General features: G+C 50.8%; 8 protein-coding genes across 8 annotated transcripts; 4 read left to right on the top strand and 4 right to left on the bottom strand.

Annotated features, from left to right (window-relative positions):
- Positions 1-24: 24 nt before the first annotated feature.
- On the top strand, positions 25-1,090 carry CGGC5_v001676 (uncharacterized protein; the record flags this gene model as incomplete). The annotated part of the gene is made up of 6 exons (XM_066150867.1): positions 25-156; positions 226-286; positions 339-464; positions 521-612; positions 818-919; positions 977-1,090. The coding sequence occupies 6 exons, from the start codon at positions 25-27 to the stop codon at positions 1,088-1,090; spliced, it is 627 nt and encodes a 208-aa protein (XP_066009728.1).
- A 379-nt stretch (positions 1,091-1,469) lies between these two features.
- Positions 1,470-6,357, top strand: atnG-8 (ABC transporter atnG; the record flags this gene model as incomplete). The annotated part of the gene is made up of 10 exons (XM_032025166.1): positions 1,470-1,664; positions 1,720-2,469; positions 2,524-2,803; positions 2,868-3,101; positions 3,158-3,942; positions 4,000-4,162; positions 4,247-5,220; positions 5,273-5,544; positions 5,607-5,690; positions 5,751-6,357. The coding sequence occupies 10 exons, from the start codon at positions 1,470-1,472 to the stop codon at positions 6,355-6,357; spliced, it is 4,344 nt and encodes a 1,447-aa protein (XP_031878233.1).
- Positions 6,358-7,028: 671 nt separating this feature from the next.
- CGGC5_v001678 (Homocitrate synthase) lies at positions 7,029-8,889 on the top strand (the record flags this gene model as incomplete). The annotated part of the gene is made up of 6 exons (XM_032025167.2): positions 7,029-7,033; positions 7,628-7,736; positions 7,803-7,876; positions 7,938-8,224; positions 8,316-8,793; positions 8,841-8,889. 6 exons carry the CDS (start codon positions 7,029-7,031, stop codon positions 8,887-8,889), a joined length of 1,002 nt encoding a protein of 333 aa, XP_031878232.2.
- A 208-nt stretch (positions 8,890-9,097) lies between these two features.
- On the bottom strand, positions 9,098-9,883 carry CGGC5_v001679 (uncharacterized protein; the record flags this gene model as incomplete). The annotated part of the gene is made up of 1 exon (XM_032025168.2): positions 9,098-9,883. The coding sequence occupies one exon, from the start codon at positions 9,881-9,883 to the stop codon at positions 9,098-9,100; it is 786 nt and encodes a 261-aa protein (XP_031878231.2).
- Positions 9,884-10,687: 804 nt separating this feature from the next.
- On the top strand, positions 10,688-11,182 carry CGGC5_v001680 (uncharacterized protein; the record flags this gene model as incomplete). Its single annotated transcript, XM_032025169.1, has 1 exon — positions 10,688-11,182. One exon carries the CDS (start codon positions 10,688-10,690, stop codon positions 11,180-11,182), a length of 495 nt encoding a protein of 164 aa, XP_031878237.1.
- A 378-nt stretch (positions 11,183-11,560) lies between these two features.
- lox-3 (L-amino-acid oxidase) lies at positions 11,561-13,693 on the bottom strand (the record flags this gene model as incomplete). Its single annotated transcript, XM_032025170.1, has 2 exons — positions 11,561-13,054; positions 13,118-13,693. The coding sequence occupies 2 exons, from the start codon at positions 13,691-13,693 to the stop codon at positions 11,561-11,563; spliced, it is 2,070 nt and encodes a 689-aa protein (XP_031878236.1).
- A 1,042-nt stretch (positions 13,694-14,735) lies between these two features.
- CGGC5_v001682 (uncharacterized protein) lies at positions 14,736-15,548 on the bottom strand (the record flags this gene model as incomplete). The annotated part of the gene is made up of 1 exon (XM_066150868.1): positions 14,736-15,548. The coding sequence occupies one exon, from the start codon at positions 15,546-15,548 to the stop codon at positions 14,736-14,738; it is 813 nt and encodes a 270-aa protein (XP_066009930.1).
- A 712-nt stretch (positions 15,549-16,260) lies between these two features.
- Positions 16,261-17,130, bottom strand: CGGC5_v001683 (uncharacterized protein; the record flags this gene model as incomplete). Its single annotated transcript, XM_066150869.1, has 1 exon — positions 16,261-17,130. The coding sequence occupies one exon, from the start codon at positions 17,128-17,130 to the stop codon at positions 16,261-16,263; it is 870 nt and encodes a 289-aa protein (XP_066009931.1).
- Positions 17,131-17,220: the final 90 nt, after the last annotated feature.

Consider the following 17,220-nt stretch of genomic DNA (forward strand, 5'->3'; position numbering starts at 1 on the left):
TTCTCGTTTGCAACTCACCTCAGTATGGGCGAAACTGACGAAATCAACTTTTCTGCTTCTAAGGAGAGACTACTTCCATCTTCATTGTCTAGGCATGAGGATGAAAATGTAGAACAGATTCGGAAGCCACGTCCACGCAAGTATTTCTGGGCTCTGGTGCTTAGGCTTGGCTTGTCGCTCATGCTCAATGTCGGACTACTCGGCCATTTATTTTACAAAGCTTAGTTACCGAAGGCGGCAACCTCGCATCAGTCGAGCTCAGCCAAAAGTGTCATAGCCCTCTATTGTAAGTCTATTCGCGCTATTAAATTTTTCTGAGTGTATCTAATGTTTTATAGCTCCAGCCAATGATGCTGTGGAATACCAGCTCACCAAATTTGCGAGCTCGGTTGAAGGGGGAGAGACCGACTTTCAGGGAAGACCTTCGATAAAAACCAATCAAGCTTGGCAGGGCTTGTATGAAGGTGAGAGAACGATATTTGATTTTCTTGAGACCGAGCTGACAAGTCTTTCTGCGCAGATATGTTCACACACATCATGGAAGAAGAGGGACGAATGCTGCCGAATAAGACCGCACACGAGCTTGAATCTAAGGAAAGCGGATATCTAGTCGTCCTGAATGTCTTTCACGATCTCCATTGCATGGGATAACATCCGAAAGGGGCTCTACTATTTCCTCGAACCGCAGTGGAACAGCACACATAATCCATATCTGCTATACGAATCTCCTGAAGCCGCGCTTGAGAATTGCAGGGGCGACCACCTGAGTATTATGCATCTAGACCATTGCATAGACTTACTCAGGCAGTCAATTCAGTGCACCGGAGATGTTGTCCCGAACGTTTTCCAGTACAGTCCAAAATATGGCGATGTGCGGGCTCGCTCTACTGTTGTGCACGAGTGTCGTAATTTCGGCAAGGTGAGTGCAGCCGCCCATAGAAACGAAGCCATGACTTACACGCAGTTTTATCGACAGATTCAGGAGTGGGCTGCTCAACACCACGTCCCAGGCCCGTTCAAAGACTTTGGCAAAGGCCCCGAGCTCGGAAAGTGTGGAATTGACGACCCGTGGACTTGTTTGTTTGAATAGGTTTTAGACAGTCATCCTACCTAGGAAAGTTCATTGTCTCAGCTTTTTGCAATTATTCCCGTGACACCTATTCATTAATGAAGAAGTTGCAGTGAAGGTCGCAGCACTGAACCAATTAAATGTGAAATCTACCAAGGCGGGCATCACATCCCTGCACCCCTAGGCCCTGTCCAGACTAGCCCAGCTAGGAAGCTGGGATCGAGGGTCCCGTCTTGGCTCAGGCGTGCCCTGCATTTCGTGTTGGTACTTCAGCAAGGGTTATCAGCTGTGTGCTCACGCCACGGCGGCACACTTGTTTGGTCTTTCTCTTTCACTTTTTTCTCCCTCTGCGCATTCTTGACTGCTGTGCTGTGTTGCCGACATCAACAACCGCGCTGCGATGAATGCATCGGCGCATTTCGATGCCTTCGGGCCGCAATTGACAGGACAATTCGACTTCACGCTTTATTTTGAACAAGCAATTCTGTCCATCATCCCGTCCGCGCTCTTCTTGGCGATCCTTCCCTGCCGGGTCACATGGCTGTTGCGGAGACATTCGATCCCGCGCAGCGGATGGCTTCTCTTGGCAAAGCTTGTACGTGAAATGGCCATAAAGAAGTTGAAGAACCACATCTAAGATCTCCCTCCAGGGTGCTAGCACAGTTCATCTATCCATCCAAGCGACTCTCTTGGCACTATGGGCACTTCCGACCACAATCAGAACTCCAGCCTCGTTAGCAGCAGCTATTTTAGCCCTGGTCAACTCGATATTTCTCATCGGCTTGATCTATGTGGAGCATGGCCGCTCAACTAGGCCGTCTAAGCTCCTCAGCATCTATGTGTTTATCTCAGCTTTGGTGGACATGGCTCAAGCGAGATCGCTCTTTCTGCAACAGCCCAACACGAGTGGAAGAATTGGTGCTGTGTTTGCAGTGTCTCTGGCCATGAAGCTTCTTCTTGTCTTGCTGGAAGAAATACCAAAGTCAGGTTTGCCGGAGCCTTCATCAAAGGAAGAGATTAGCGGGCCGATCAACAGATCTGTATTCGGCTGGTTGAACCCTTTATTTCTCCTAGGTTCTAGGGGCACGTTACATGTTGGAGATCTCGGAAACATCGATCGCAAGTTTGACTCCGCTCGGCTGCTGTCTAAGCTGAGCTCCTCTTGGGATAGCAGCGATAGATCTGCCAAACATGCCTTGCTCAAATCCACGCTCTCCGCTTTCAGAACGGGTTACCTGGCACCGATTCTTCCGCGATTGTGTCTGGCAGCTTTCAACTTTTCCCAGCCTTTTCTGATCAAAAAAATCATTGAGTTCGTGGGGGAGTCTAGAGACATGCAGTCTCGCGAAGTTGCAGGAGGACTTATTGGAGCTGCTTTGCTGGTTTATTTGGGCCTAGCAGTCAGTGTCCCCACCCCCTCTCCCACTGTAACGAGTGGTTTACTGATTTCTTAGATCTCCAAAGGCGTTTACAACCATGCCGTGTACCAACTCACGACCACGCTTCGAGGCGGACTGGTTTCTATTATCTTTAGAAAGTCTCTTAGACTGAACGCCGCAACAGCTAGCCAAGGAAAGGCTGTTACTCTCATGAGCACTGATATTGACGCAATCGCCAGTGGAGTCAAAGATCTGCATGAGATATGGGCTAGCGTGCTCGAGCTAGGCATAGCTGTCTATCTACTGAATTTGCAAATCGGCGCCGCCTGCTTTGTCGTTATGATTCCAGCCGTTAGTAAGTGGCCTTTGTATCTCCCCTAAGGTATGCCGTTTCGACTCTGTGACTGACAGATGAACAGTTTGCAGCTTTATCACAGAGAGGGCCACCGATGGCATTGGCCCTGCCAGGATGATGTGGAACGAGGGTGTCCAGGAACGCGTTTCCACAACTTCTTCAATGCTTTCTCAGATCAAGGGCATCAAGATGATGGGTCTCACCGACTACTTTGCCACCATGGTACAGCAGCTCAGGGTTGCGGAACTTGACATGTCTAAGAAGTTCAGGATGTTTATCGTGCGGATCATTCTCATTTGTGAGTCCCCGGCTTCGCAAACTCCGCCATTCACTCGCATCTGACACTTCCAACAGCGAATCTCTCAGATCAGATGACCCCGGCCGTGGTCGTGACGGCTGCAGTCTTCTGGACCCGTGCGGATGGCTTCACCATATCCCAGGCCTTCACATCTCTCGCCATTGTGGCCTTGGTGTCTACACCCCTGGCTAACCTCATTGGCTCTTACCCGACTTTTGTGTCCTCTGTCGCCTGTTTCGGTCGCATCCAAGAATTTCTCGTACAAGACGAGCGCAGACCCGAACAAGTGCAAGACACTGACGCCGCCGAGAGGAAAGCTTCCGTGAGCACCACTTCGATCCCCGATACCACGTCGCACACGACCTCAAAACACCGCGCCATAGAAATGAAGGAGATGCATGTGCCACAACCTTCAGAGAAGTCCGGCGTTGCTATTAGTCTCGAGAACGTGAATGTCGGCGTCGAGGGGAAAGACGACCCAATCCTCCGAGACATCACGCTGTCCATTCCAAGAGCCAAATACACAGAGGTCACTGGCGTCGTGGGATGTGGAAAGTCCACGTTACTGAAGACCATCCTTGGAGAACTTCCTTTGATCAGTGGTAGCATCCGGTTTGCACAGCTCAACATGTCGGTTGCTTTCTGTGAACAGTCAGCTTGGCTACGGAATATTTCCATCAAGGACAACATCGTTGGCCAAGAGCAATTTGAAGATGAGTGGTACGGACGTGTTCTTTTCGCCTGCGACCTAAAGCAAGATATTTCTAGACTACCAAAGGGAGACGACACGCTTGTTGGTAGCGGAGGTATTACACTCAGTGGTGGGCAGAAGCAAAGAGTTGTAAGTACCGTCAAGTCCTATGTTGAGAACACTGTTCACTGAGAACGTCTTATCTAGGCGCTTGCGAGAGCTGTCTTTGCGAGACGTGCTATCGTCCTTCTAGATGACCCTTTTAGTGCTCTCGACGCTGAGACCCGGACGAAAGTTTTCAGCCGTCTACTTGGTGAGGAGGGTCTTCTGCGGAAAGGCGACACCACTGTGATCCACGCCACCCCCGCCGGTAAGTCGGCTTGCCTGCTCACTGTCGGCAACCACCACAATTGTTGTCATCCCGTGAGCACGTCAACTGACAAGATTTTACTAGGCCCACGAAAGACAACTGCCGACAACGTTATACTTCTCAGTAAGATGGGTTCTGTTGAACAAACAGGACCCTCGATCAATCTTGCCACGGCATTCAAGGACGTCGATGTTGAGCCTCAGCCTGAAGATAGCATTCAACAGGATGAAGATGTAAGTGCGGCGGCCGAGACATCAGAAACCAAGGAAGAAGCCGCTACTCAGCGGCAATCGGGCGACTTCTCGCTCTACAAATTCTACCTTCGATCCATAGGCCCGGCCCTAACCATTGCTTTCATTCTTGCTGCGGCCACGTACATCTTTCTGGGCTTCATGCCAAATATCTGGCTCAGAATTTGGACCGAGCGCGGAACCAACGATGGAAGCCGCGGCGCTTACTTCGGCGCCTATCTGGCATTTTGTATCGGAACCGTCCTGTTCTCGGGACTGGCCATTGGGCTGTTTTTCGTCGTCGTCATCCCCCACTCAGCCACAAGGCTTCACTGGCAACTTCTCGACTCTGTTCTCAAGGCTCCTCTCTGGTTCTTCACAACAGTGGACAGCGGCGTCACTCTGAACCGCTTCAGCCAGGACATGACGCTTGTCGACCAGACTCTACCTACGGCCTTTTTCGAGGTTGTGCTCGACACTTTGGTCGCTATCGCTTCTGCAGCACTTATCGCCTCAGGTGCCCAGTACTTCGCAGCTATCATTCCGTTTTGTGTCTTGCCCTTGTACTTCCTACAAAAGTTCTATCTCAAGACATCGCGGCAGATGCGTCATCTTGATCTCGAGTCAAAGTCCCCTCTTTACACTCACTTTACAGAGACACTCAACGGTGTCGTGACCATCCGCGCCTTTGGGTGGCAGCAGGAATTTGTCAAAGAACAACTCCGTCTACTTGACATTTCTCAGAGACCTTACTATCTCCTGTTCTGTATCCAAAGATGGCTAGCAATTATGTTGGACCTGTTCGTGGCGGTGATTGCCACCGTTCTGGTGAGAATGCCGCTTCTATTCTGCAGTGTTCGGACGTGCTGACTAGTCCCAGATTGCCTTCGCTGTCAAACTCACCAACACTACAAGCGGCGGTGCCATTGGTCTATCCATGGTCAGTCTCATGGGCCTGAACTCTAGCTTGTCGCGGCTGATCAGCTCTTGGACAAACTTGGAGACTTCTCTCGGCGCAATCGCCCGGTTGCGTGATTTTGTCCGCGATACTCCTCAAGAAGACAGCGTCGATACCGAGAGTCTGCCTCCGGTCCCTCAGGGGTGGCCATCTCCTGGTGCAATTGATTTCAAGAGTATAGACGCTAGATACAAGTATTTCCCCCCATCCCATACCCTACATTTAGTGAAAGGGGTTGGTGCTAATTATTGCGAAGGACCGATGATGAGATTATTCTCCGCGAACTTTCCCTGAGCATCAAGCCTGGCCAGAAGGTCGGCATATGTGGGCGCACAGGAAGGTAAGTCATCTCTCTGTATATACCGATTACGGGAACCACTACTCACGCTGGCCAACATAGCGGCAAAACATCTCTGCTTCTCACTCTCCTTCGTCTTCTCGAAACGCCGTCGGGATCCGTCCAAATCGACGATGTCGATCTCTGCTCTCTCTCGCGCAAAGCAATCCGACCACATTTCATCACTCTGCCTCAAGATCCAGTGACCCTTCCTGGGAGCGTCCGAACCAACCTTGACCCGAACGCATCCTTCGATGGAGAATCAGGAGACAAAGCACTTGTGGAGGCACTGGAGAAGACGTTTCTTTGTGACGATGTCATCAAGTCTCGCGGCGGATTGGACGCTGAATTCGCTGAGTTGGGTCTGTCCCACGGCCAACAGCAGTTGTTCGCTCTGGCTCGCGCCATCTTGCACAAAGACCAGAGTAAGGTCGTGCTGCTGGATGAAGCAACCAGCAGTGTCGATCACGGAACCGATAAAATGCTTCAAAAGGTAGTCAGGGAGGAGCTCGCTAGCCACACCATTCTAGCCGTGGCGCACAGGCTCGACACCATTGAGGACTATGATGTTGTAGTGGTGATGGACAACGGTAGGATCGTAGAGGTAGGCAATCCGAGACAGCTTCGAGAGCAAACCGGATCAGCCTTCCAACGTCTCTATGCGTATTAATCATACCAAAATGTGGGCTGGCTGAAGTTCGTATTGATAGCTGCCTTCAGAGATGACTCACTCGTCTATATGACCACCGTGAGAAGTCTAGCTGTTATGGAAATTCTCCTGGCTCTATTCTTAGGACATTTGAAACGGACGAGCTGGGAGTAATACGATAGATAGCACTACAATAGAAAATATATAGAAGATTGATGTGCAATTGCAAGTCATTAGTCGATCGCCGGCGCATGGGGGAGCCGTGGCGGCTATCACTTTTCAATGTATGCGCCTTCTTGTGGATCAGGGTTTTGCCAAGTGCTGGCATCGAAGTCGAGGAAGTTCAACTGTAATTATGAAGGAGAATTTTCGTAGATAAGATGCCGAAAGAAATGAAACATTAAGAAGTGGGCTGCCTTTGGATTGGGAAGCTTCGGTGGTGTTGATCTGTTGAGTCATAACCGCAAATTTTCCTCGCCCAGACTCTTGGTGATCGTTTCCAGGTTAATCTTAGCCAGGGGGTACCGGACTCCGGAGCCATTCCGACGCAGCGGACCCGTTCCGAAACTACATCCTTACATAGGACAGTACTACGGCAGCTTTTATCTCTGCATCTACCCACTGGCAGATTCCCTGTCGAATCCTACGCAAGCTATGATCGGGAAGTTTTTCTTCCCGGTCAACGAAACGCCATGAAGTGAGTCGGTAGCAATGAATCACAAAGGTCAATGCTTGGGTTTAAGAAGGCAGTCTTTGGAGAGTTGCCGTAAGATGTGTAGAAGCTGTTCCATCATCGACACGTTCGCCCAAAAGACTAGAAGATACATACTCCCGTCCTTACACTTCAAATCTTTTTGCATTCCAGCCTCAAGTTTTCAATTCTTTTGCCTCCTACGATCCAACGAATCGCGTAGACTAGAATACGGGAACAATGACGAGCATCAATGGATCGGATTCTCATGGCCTAACGCATGCCCCTAACGAGTCGGCACCACGCGAGATCTACAACCGACCAGTCGAGAGCTTCCTGAGCAATGTTTCAAGGTTTAAGTTGATTGAGACAACACTTCGCGAGGGAGAGCAATTCGCGAATGCTTTCTTCGATACAGGGTTGTCTTGCCTGCCCCTGATCTTGCTCCCACGTTCTGTCAAGGCCTGCATGGATACAAATTCCCTTCATGGATAGCAGCTAACCAGTTTACCTTAGAAACCAAGATCAAGATGCAAGAGCCCTCGATCGGAACTGCTTGACCAAACGAACGATTTAGAACATTAGCTGACATGAGGACAGAGCCAAGAAGCTTGATGAGTTTGGAGTGGATTACATTGAGCTTACAACTCCGGTCGCATCTCCGCAGTCACGCAAGGACTGCGAGCTTATATGCGGACTTGGCCTCAAGGTACGACCCTCCGTACGCTTTTCTCCAAACTTCTTCTTCGTCATTCCTGATTGACACGCTTTTCAGGCCAAGATTCTAGCACACGTGCGATGCCATATGGATGATGTACGAGCGGCCGTAGAATGCGGTGTTGATGGAGTGTAAGGCAACCCCACAGTCAATTCCCGGTCACTGGCAGCAGAGATTGATTGTTTGATGCAGCAACATCATGATGGGAACGTCGGCTCTCCTTCGCCAACATTCTCACGGCAAGGATGTTGCCCAAATCATCAAGGCAGCAATTGAAGTCATCGAATACGTCAAGTCCCAGGGCCTCGAGGTCAGATTTTCCACTGAAGACTCTTTCCGATCCAATCTTGTCGACATTCTTTCCGTCTATAAGACCGTGGACAAGATTGGGGTCAACCGCGTGGGAGTTGCGGATACCATTGGTTGCGCCAACCCGCGTCAGGTCTACGATCTGATACAAACCCTTCGAGGGGTTGTCTGTGAGTCATCGCCCCGAAACACCAGCTTCCTCGAAACAGCAACAACAAAAGCGAATAAGACCCCATTTCTGACTTTTCAATACCGAATCAGCGTGCGACATCGAAACCCATTTCCACGATGACACCGGCTGCGCCATCGCGAACGCATACACTGCCCTCGAGGCAGGCACCACCCACATCGACGTCACAGTGCTCGGTATCGGCGAGCGCAACGGCATCACACCCCTCGGTGGCTTCATGGCGCGCATAGTTGTCCAGAACCGTGAATACGTCACTAGCAAGTACCAGTTGCACATGCTCAAGGAGCTGGAAGACATGGTCGCCGAAGCTGTGCAGATCAACACGCCCTTCAACAACCCCATCACTGGATTCTGTGCATTTACGCACAAGTCGGGTCATCACGCCAAGGGAGTCATGAGCCATCCGAGCAACTACGAGATCATCAATCCCGAAGACTTTGGGATGACGCGATACGTCCACTTCGAGTCAAGACTGACGGGCTGGCATGCAGTAAAGACCCGCGTGAGCCAGCTTGGCCTGGATATGCCGGACGTTCAGGTCAGAATTGTGTAAGTACTGATTCGATAGGAAATCATCTGGTTGAGACTCTCAACAGGCCTACTGACATCACATTCTGGAACCCAGAAGATCAAGACGCTGGCTGACATTCGCCCATTGGCTATCGAGGATGTGGACTCTATCATTCGAAGTTTCTATGCAGGTGAATCGCATGACCAATAGTTATCGCAGGGTCTAGCTTAGATTGATACATCTAGAAAGATATCATGATTGAGATTAAAGCAATGTTCTGCTCTCAGTCTTCCATAGATGTATGGTCAGCATCCCCCTGCTGTAGGAGCTTACTGTAGGAGCTTACTGAGCGGGGTCGACCGCCTTGTAAGTAGAGTCGACGGAGACCTCATCAAACCAGATTTGCCGAAATGCCTGGCTTCCAACCATTTTATTATCGTCGTGCCAACTATTAGCGTACAGGCCCACACGGAATGCGAACTTGCTGTTGTCGTTGCTAATCGTTGTAGCAACATCGTACTTCTCAAGCACCTTGGCCCCATCGAACCAGATCTTGTAGAAGCCCGTGTTGTCGCTATTCCATCGTGCCTGAATGATGACCGTGTGCCATGCTCCAGCAGAGACGGTGGCAAGGTTGCCAAACTCAGAAAAGTTGCGGATGCAGTTCGGACTGGTGTATTGTCCGCTGACAATGCGTGTTGTGAGTTGATTGCCCTTGAGCCAGAGCATGGACGAAGGCATCCAGTCGTCATCGCCGCAACCAGCGCCGGGACGATTGGCAATGAACTGAGCGATGTTGTAAGACTGCGTTCCTTCGAAAGACCAGCTCTCCGACAAGCGAAAAGCGAAGCCGTAGAAGCGCTCGTCGCCACGAGTGTAGCCGTCCGAGACGTCTACCTCGGAGTGGTATCGGCCGGTATAAGACGCGTCGTAGGTTTGCGTCATCTTGAGGGCTGTGGTACCTTTGTATACGACGTTGGTGACTTGTTGAACTGTCCCATCATGCTCTGCGCAAGAGGCGTCCCAGTTGCCAGGCAGAGTGCCGGGGTTGTAGAAAGGGTATGTGGCTTGGACAGCGAAGGGGAGAAGGGCCAAAACACTGGCAGCGAGAGACTTAGGAGTGATCATGATGGAAAGAATGGTTTTGCTTTAGGGTTGATCAGGATGTCTTACGAAGTGGCCTAGATGGTGCTTTATATGTTCATTTAGCGTCTGACTTCGGAAGACATCGAGACAGTTGAGCCCATCAGAGAGAGACAAAGATCCATGTACTACGGTATTTTGCCCGAGGACTCGAGACCACCAATGTCGTCATTGAGTACCAGTCTTACTGAATGTCCCATTTCATTGGAAAGGTTCGTCAACTCGAAGACAGTTTCAGGCTTTCTATCAAGCGCCGGTACCTGTGTCGCCAGTTGAGCCTGCCATGCATGGTGCATGCACTGAATGTGTATGGGCTATTATTCAGCCATCTTACTTGCATCAGTCAATGAAAGGAAATCAAGTGTCATGAGACTTCATTCGGTCAAGCATGGCGCAAGAAAATTCGATAGTGCTACTCTATTTGACTCACGTCATTGGGCAGGGAACGCTGATAATTGTTCGTGATTGCTACCCGTCCAAATCAGGCAGGTCAATACCCGTGCATAGGCTACTCGACCTCCATACGAGACATGCTGCTGTCCTAGACTTCAGCTGGGCTGCATGTCTCCGCCTGCTGCAACGCTACGCCGGTCAGCAACAAAGACTATCTTCTCCGGACAGGATTCCGGAAGTGGGACCGGCCACGGCACCGAGTGGAACCCGGGGAAGGAGATGTACATGCGGGGTCTACGTCAGGATTACATAAGCCATCAAATATTTTCGCGGCAGCAGACTCATCACTCACTCAGAAATACATCTAACCAGCCGGCGACATCAAGACTCACCAGCATGTCATCCGCGAACACGAAAACGGCCCCGGCCGCTCTGGCTCTTCCCCCGAACGTATCAATATTTACGCCGAAGGATGCAAGCGCGACAAAGAACCTTCTGAACGGCAAGGTCTTCACCCGCCTTACTATCACGGACAAGACACAACCGGCACAAATCTCGGCGGCGCTGAAGAATGCAAAAATCAGCGAAACCTTCTGCCTCACCCACCAGAACGTCATCTTGATTTTTGATCAGGATCAAGATACTCACCATAAGCATTTCCGGGTCGTATGCTTGGCTCTGAGAGATGCGGATGTCGGATTGAGCGTTTCTGGATGCATTCATGACGCTCCGGAGGTCTTGCAGGCTGGGTTTCAACTGGACACGCTAAACTCGGGCTCAATCCTGGTCATTGATTTGATGCATGACGACGACGATGATGATGATTCGGACGATGAAGAGACCAGCCTCGCTGCCTTGATGAACGGAGAGTCTGGCACGACGACATCTTGAGGCGTGCGCTATCGACAACAGCCCTGGCGGGGCCTTACAGTTTTATGGAAATGATTATCAAGAAGGGAAGCAGTTGTCAGGCCGTCAACCGGAATGATGGGATTTTCTACGACGAGGCGGTGGTCTTGACTTTTCAATGACCTCCGAAGGGGTTTGTGTATTAATAATTCACCTTTCACGCAAATAATCACAAATCATCCAACATTTTCTTGGTGCTTTTGCTAAGCAGACACTCTTTATGGCGTGAGTCTTAAAGACTGGTGTAAAAGAGGCCTATAGGTCACCAGGCTGCTCATTGACTCTCGAATTTCATATTCCCTCTACTCAATGTGATAAAAGAGGAAATTCCTTTCACCTGTCAATATGCTTACGCCCAGTCTAGACTTCAATAAATCGCGCCATCCAGGTATTAGTAATTTGCTTGGCTTCGTCTACTAGACCCATATCTAGAAGCAATTGAACGGTTCCCCTGAGAGCACTCTCGAGGGCACTGAAAGTCCAGGTGTGCGTGAAAGTAACTGCTTCGCCGATAAACACAGTGTTGAACTGCGTTTGGTAGAAAGCGGGAAGGTAAAGATCTTGCTGCGAGAAGATCTGCATGGTGAAGGCTCCTGCATGGTGTTCATCCTGTTCCCAGCAGTGCCGAGCGGAGATGCCCGTCCAGTTCTCCTCAACGACATCGCCGTGGACTTGGATAAGAGCCCTTTTGATGTAGGCAAGGTGCTCCTGTTCAGACATAGAGCAAGCGACGGTAGCCTCGTAATCGGAGAGGTACGATGCTAGCATTGTGCCTGGTCCAGTGGCGTTCAGGTCCCACGAAGGATAGCACACCTGGCCGAGCTGAGGCTTAGTGAGACGGGTGCAGCCGCCGAAAATGGGCTTCTCGAGGTGTTCCCAGAACCGAGTCTTGAACTGAACAGCAACCTTGACAGCGTTACCGAACAGGGTTCGATCAACCGCGCGCTTCAGAAGGCTTGAGTAGGGGGGCAGATCCCAGAACTTTAACAGGTTAAGTGGGACACTGTTCATTACGTAGTCGAAGGTCTCGACTTCTTCGGGGGTCTCGAAAGGCTCGGCTCCAGTGGGTTTCCAGGAGACAGACACAGTCTTGTTCTCGTTGTAGTGTAGACCGTTAACCTTCGCGCCGTACTGGATTCTTCCCTTCATCAGAGGCTCAAAAGCGGCTGGCAATCTACTAAGCCCGCCCTTGACAGTTACCCACTTGGTGGCGAGAAAGTAAACGGTCTCGTATTCCCACATGGGCCAGTAGATGTGGGATGGTGAAACCTCATCAGTGGTGTTGAGGTCTGTTTTGATGACGTCCCGCAGATAGGAGACTTCCGAATAATCGAACATGCCGTCTTCCTTAGCTTGCTTATAAGCTGCGAAAATGTTGGTGGCGTACATGCGAATTCGTTCGGCGTCGAGGCCCTTGAACTTGTCCAGAGCAGCAATGGCCTCGGCAGCAGCAGTGGCGTTACTATAGATGGTAGGGTTTGCGTAGGCAGGGTCGGTCGCCACCTCAGTCTTTCCGGGGAACGTGCCATCAGGACGTCGAAACGGAGAATCGACAGGGGTGTTGGGAGAGCTCTGGATCCAATCCCAAAACTTAACTTGCACCGATTCATTGCCAGCGTTGAGCTTGTTGAGTACGTCAGCCAGCTGGAAAACGATCCGTTGATCGTTGAACGGGAACGTCTCGTTGGTCTCGGAGTCTGTGATCTCGACCGGAAAACGCATAGGCCCAAGCTCGTGATATTGACCTTCCTCGGGGGAGGTACCGTTGAGATAGACAGTCCTGAAGCGGCCGCCGAGACGCTCAGATGACTCCAAGATCTTCCAGTTGTGGATACCGACAGAATCCAGGAGTAGCTATGATCCAAACAGGTCAGTCTATGCACCCAAAGATCAATGCAGCCGGCAAACTAGACTTACAGACGACATCAGTCCAGACATACCGGCACCGAGAATACCGAACGACTTGTTCTTTGCCGCGGCGACAAATGCCTCATCAGGCTGCTTCTGCTCCAGGTAGGCCACGCCGTTGAACCACATGCTGTCGTCTCCTCCCACGTCTGCGAACGACCGTTTGGCGCTTCGTCGAGCCATGCGCTTGGTGACTGGAAGATCCTCAGATTGCCCCACTAGCTCACCATTGAGGAACGCACGAAGACACCCGCCATCCGTGTCGGTAGGTGTCAACCAGACAAACTTGGTTGGCCGCCTGTCCTCATGGTCCATGTGGCGCGCTGCTAGGGGATGGTCACCAACATAAGTTGTGCCGAGACGCTGCTTCGCGTCCGAGATGACGGCAGCACCGTCGCATGAGTCGTAGGTGATCGTGAGTTCACCATCTGCACTGCCGCCATACTCAATAACGACGTTATGAGCACTTCCTGGGCTGACCTCCGAAGGGGACAGGAACGTCACAGAAGGCTGATCCAGCGGCTTTGCCTCTGCCAAAGAACGCAAACCTCCCAGTAGGGGAATCAAGTGAATCGAGGACCGCATGATTGACTCCTACAGGCGATGGGCTGCACAAAGAGTTCAAGACATTATGAACGTGACAGAGGCTCCCTTATAGAGGGGTGTATCGTCCGCGTAGAGTGGTTTTCGGAAAATGGCTCAATCAGAGCGTAATCCGGCTTGGTTCCAATGCCAAGGAAAGTTTACCGATATCGCCTGTCTGGACGTTCGTCATGGCCAGGAAATGGGTTGCTTCAGTCCAAAATGTGTCATGGGCATGACCACTCGAGCAACAATGTGGGCTACTCCATGCCCGATAAGACCGCATCACACCCCATGCAAACAATATCGGCAGAGTAGCGATGTTCTTGTTTGTCGGTGAAGAAAAAAGCGTTCAGGTTTCCGTCCGGATCATGGGTCTAGATGTTGCCAAGAAGCTAAAGAGAGATGAGGATCGGTTGATAAGGCAGCGTGCAGCAAAAATCCATGGATGGAGATAAGAGCTGCAATTGATAGGTTTATGTCTGTGCAGATAAGAAAGACGCGATAGGTAGGTAAACAAATAGCCGACGCCAAGCAAGAAGAGAAGAGACCCTTGTCGTTTCCCCGCATTGGCAAGACGTTCAGCAATGATGAAGGTTGAGCCTCTGTGATGTAGTTGGTTGCTCCAAGCAGGAGAAAAATGCGAAGTCACTTCACGGGGGGGTCATCATGGTCGCAATCCTAAACTTCCGGCTTGCCCTTTGCTGTGTTGCGTCCTTCAGGCATTGGTTTGGCCTCCTAAAGCTGACTTCTACGAGTTAGAGCCAAAATTTATATAACGCCTCGGGCCCAAAGACCGTCTCAGTAGTCGGGAAGTTGTTTGTCGAACATGAGGATATTGGAATTGTTGAAGGGTATCTGATTCATGGTGATTCATGGTGAGGACTTACCTACCTCAGTTTCAGTTGCTGGACTGGATCCATTCAACCCGTGGAAGCACGCGATAAAGGCATCAAAGGTTTCGATCGTCTGCGAGAAGGATATTGAGGAAAACATGAGCATCTTCGCCGGTCTTCCCACTTCTTCGTATCAACTATCAGGCCTTCTATATGTTGCAAGTTCTCGGTGATAACACATAGGGTTCATTTCGGTGTGCCGATCTCCGGCCGGTCCGTTGCACGCCACTTCTCGCTACACTGGAAGGCGTCGTTGGCCAATCTGATGTCTTCTCGCCGGACTGATGGTGATCAATCAAACCGACATCCGGAAAGAGTTCCTTTGCAGCTGCTTCTAGATCGTGTCGAGGAATCGTGTGACCGTTAGCTTCCTCGGTGAAAGCCTCAATTTTCACCTCTGGGATATCAAGTAATGAGGCATCAGATGCTTCGATCTTGATTGTTCTGTTGGTGCTACTGCAAGCCAGCTGTGCAAGACGCTCCTTCTCCTTGCGGGTCTTCAGAGTTTCGGTGAAAATGTATTCCGTATTGGCGCTGATCAATCGTCGGCTTGCCTTGGCCACAGACTCCATAGCAGCTTCGTACTTTGCGCGAAAGGGGATGAAGCGTTTCTCTGCTTTGCTGAAAAGCATGTCGGACTTCTCTTTTCGCTTCCTGACCCTTTCGCATTGCTTGTACAGCTTTCCCCCTGGCGTCTTGGCCTCGTCGAAATCCAGATAGACGCCCAAGTGAATCTCGTTCCTGTCGCGCGTGTCTTTTATCGAATAAAATTTTGCCATCTCTTCGAAATGTTTGGGTTTCATCTCATCGAGGCGTCGCTGCAGTTCGTCTTTCTCTGCAACGGCGACATCAACCTCTTCAGCGAGGTCGCAGAGGAACTCGTCGACGACCCAGTGAGCGGTTCCCGCGAGTTTGCCGCAGGCGTCGCACGCGACTCTGGTCGTTGTTCGCAGGTCATCCATCTAATTTATTAGCATTAATTTAAAGTTCTGGCTCATTTGACTTACGTTGAGGCCGATCGAATGAGATTCTGGAGTATGGAGGTCGTGGAGGAAGTGGGTGATTGAGAGATTTGCAAGATGGGAACAGTGGACGCGTCGCGTTCAATGCCGGGGCAGATCGTTCAGCGCGTTCAGGGGGCGCTAGAATGTACCCGCCTATCTCAAGCATGTGTAGGCCGCCATTGATGTTGAACCACCAAATCATTGGTGCTCACGATCAATGATTTATCTCAAAGAGAGACATAAATGGTTTTTCATTTGATGTTTCATTAACATTATGCCCTGGTTCCGGTGAACCTGTTTGTTGAATAGCTCAGAGTGATACTTATAGATGAACTTTTGTTGACCGGCACACGCTACTAAGACGGTATTGTCTGCAAGGCATTTCAGTGCAGCAAATTTGGCATTATGAACGATAGACTAACATTCGTCGCGACGAGTTTCTTACAGACTCATATAAAACAATCCTTCGTATCAAAAAACATATTCCACTCTTCGTACATATTTTGACAACCTTGATGTCGCCAGGTTTCACAAATGCCCAACCCACATTTCACTCCTCGGCAATTCTAATGAGTTCAGACTGACCCGAAGTCTCAAACTTCCCATCCTGTAACAGCCATTTTATTCGTTTTGCATCTTTGTTACGTCCATTGTCCTTCCTCAGCGGTTTCTAAGCCTTCGCACACTCCTCCTCGCAATCTTGCGGCACCGTCTCCCCTAAGCACTCAACCTCTGGGCTCTTGACCAAGCGCTCCCTCACGCTCGCTGCTTCAAGTTTCTCCAATTCTGTTTCGGCCCCATTCCCTTCCGGCTGTTGCATCTGCCACTTCAGGATGTTGACCGCCGATCGGAAGTAGGGCTGGTGCCTAGCTGCGATGCTTCTCGTCCTGCTGGACCGCAAAGGCCTGACGGCAATGACTGACGGTCGAGTCAATGGCTGAGATGACGGCTCACTGACCAGCGAAGGAGTTCCAGTAGTCCCTTCAACGTCGAGATGGGGCATCTCGGATAGTGAGCACGACACTGACATGGCCCCCACCTGCTCAGTCTGGCTCGAAGTGGATGTGACTTCTGGCGGCGGCGTCCGGTAGTCCTCACACACGCACGCGTCCCAATCTCCGACTGGTAGCACACGATGCTGTTCCGCCTCGCGTTTAAATATCGACGCGGCATTAGATAGACGGACCGTTGAACGCGAAAGGTAACGATGAGTTTTGTTGGCTTCCTCATCGATTTCAGCCTTGTCTAGCCAGGCCTTTTTCACTCGACGCTGGGCCCTCTCCAGACGTTCCTCGCATGCCTGCAGGCAGACGATAATTTGTTTGAGAGCCACTTCAGCTGCGTCTCGCTCGGCTCTCAAATCTGCCAGCTGGGCATTGTGTGCCATGGAAATCGAGTGCGCCCTCTCCGAATTGATCTGAGCGGTCAATTTCTCCTCTTCCGCGCGATGGAGATCCTCGAGGGCGGAGTGGTATTTGGTGTTCCGTAGGCTATTGTTGTTGACATTTGTCACATACGAGGCGATTGTTACAGCGTCCATCTTGGCGGATGAAGTCTTGTTAGGGATCACTGAGATGTGAAGGCGCGTACCCTAGTTGAGGTTGTGAAAGAGCAATGGCTTTCCAAACGC

The sequence above is a fragment of the Colletotrichum fructicola genome (assembly GCF_000319635.2).
Source record: "Colletotrichum fructicola Nara gc5 chromosome Unknown KSG_Nara_v1_contig01, whole genome shotgun sequence".
Classification (NCBI taxonomy): Eukaryota; Fungi; Ascomycota; class Sordariomycetes; order Glomerellales; family Glomerellaceae; genus Colletotrichum; species Colletotrichum fructicola.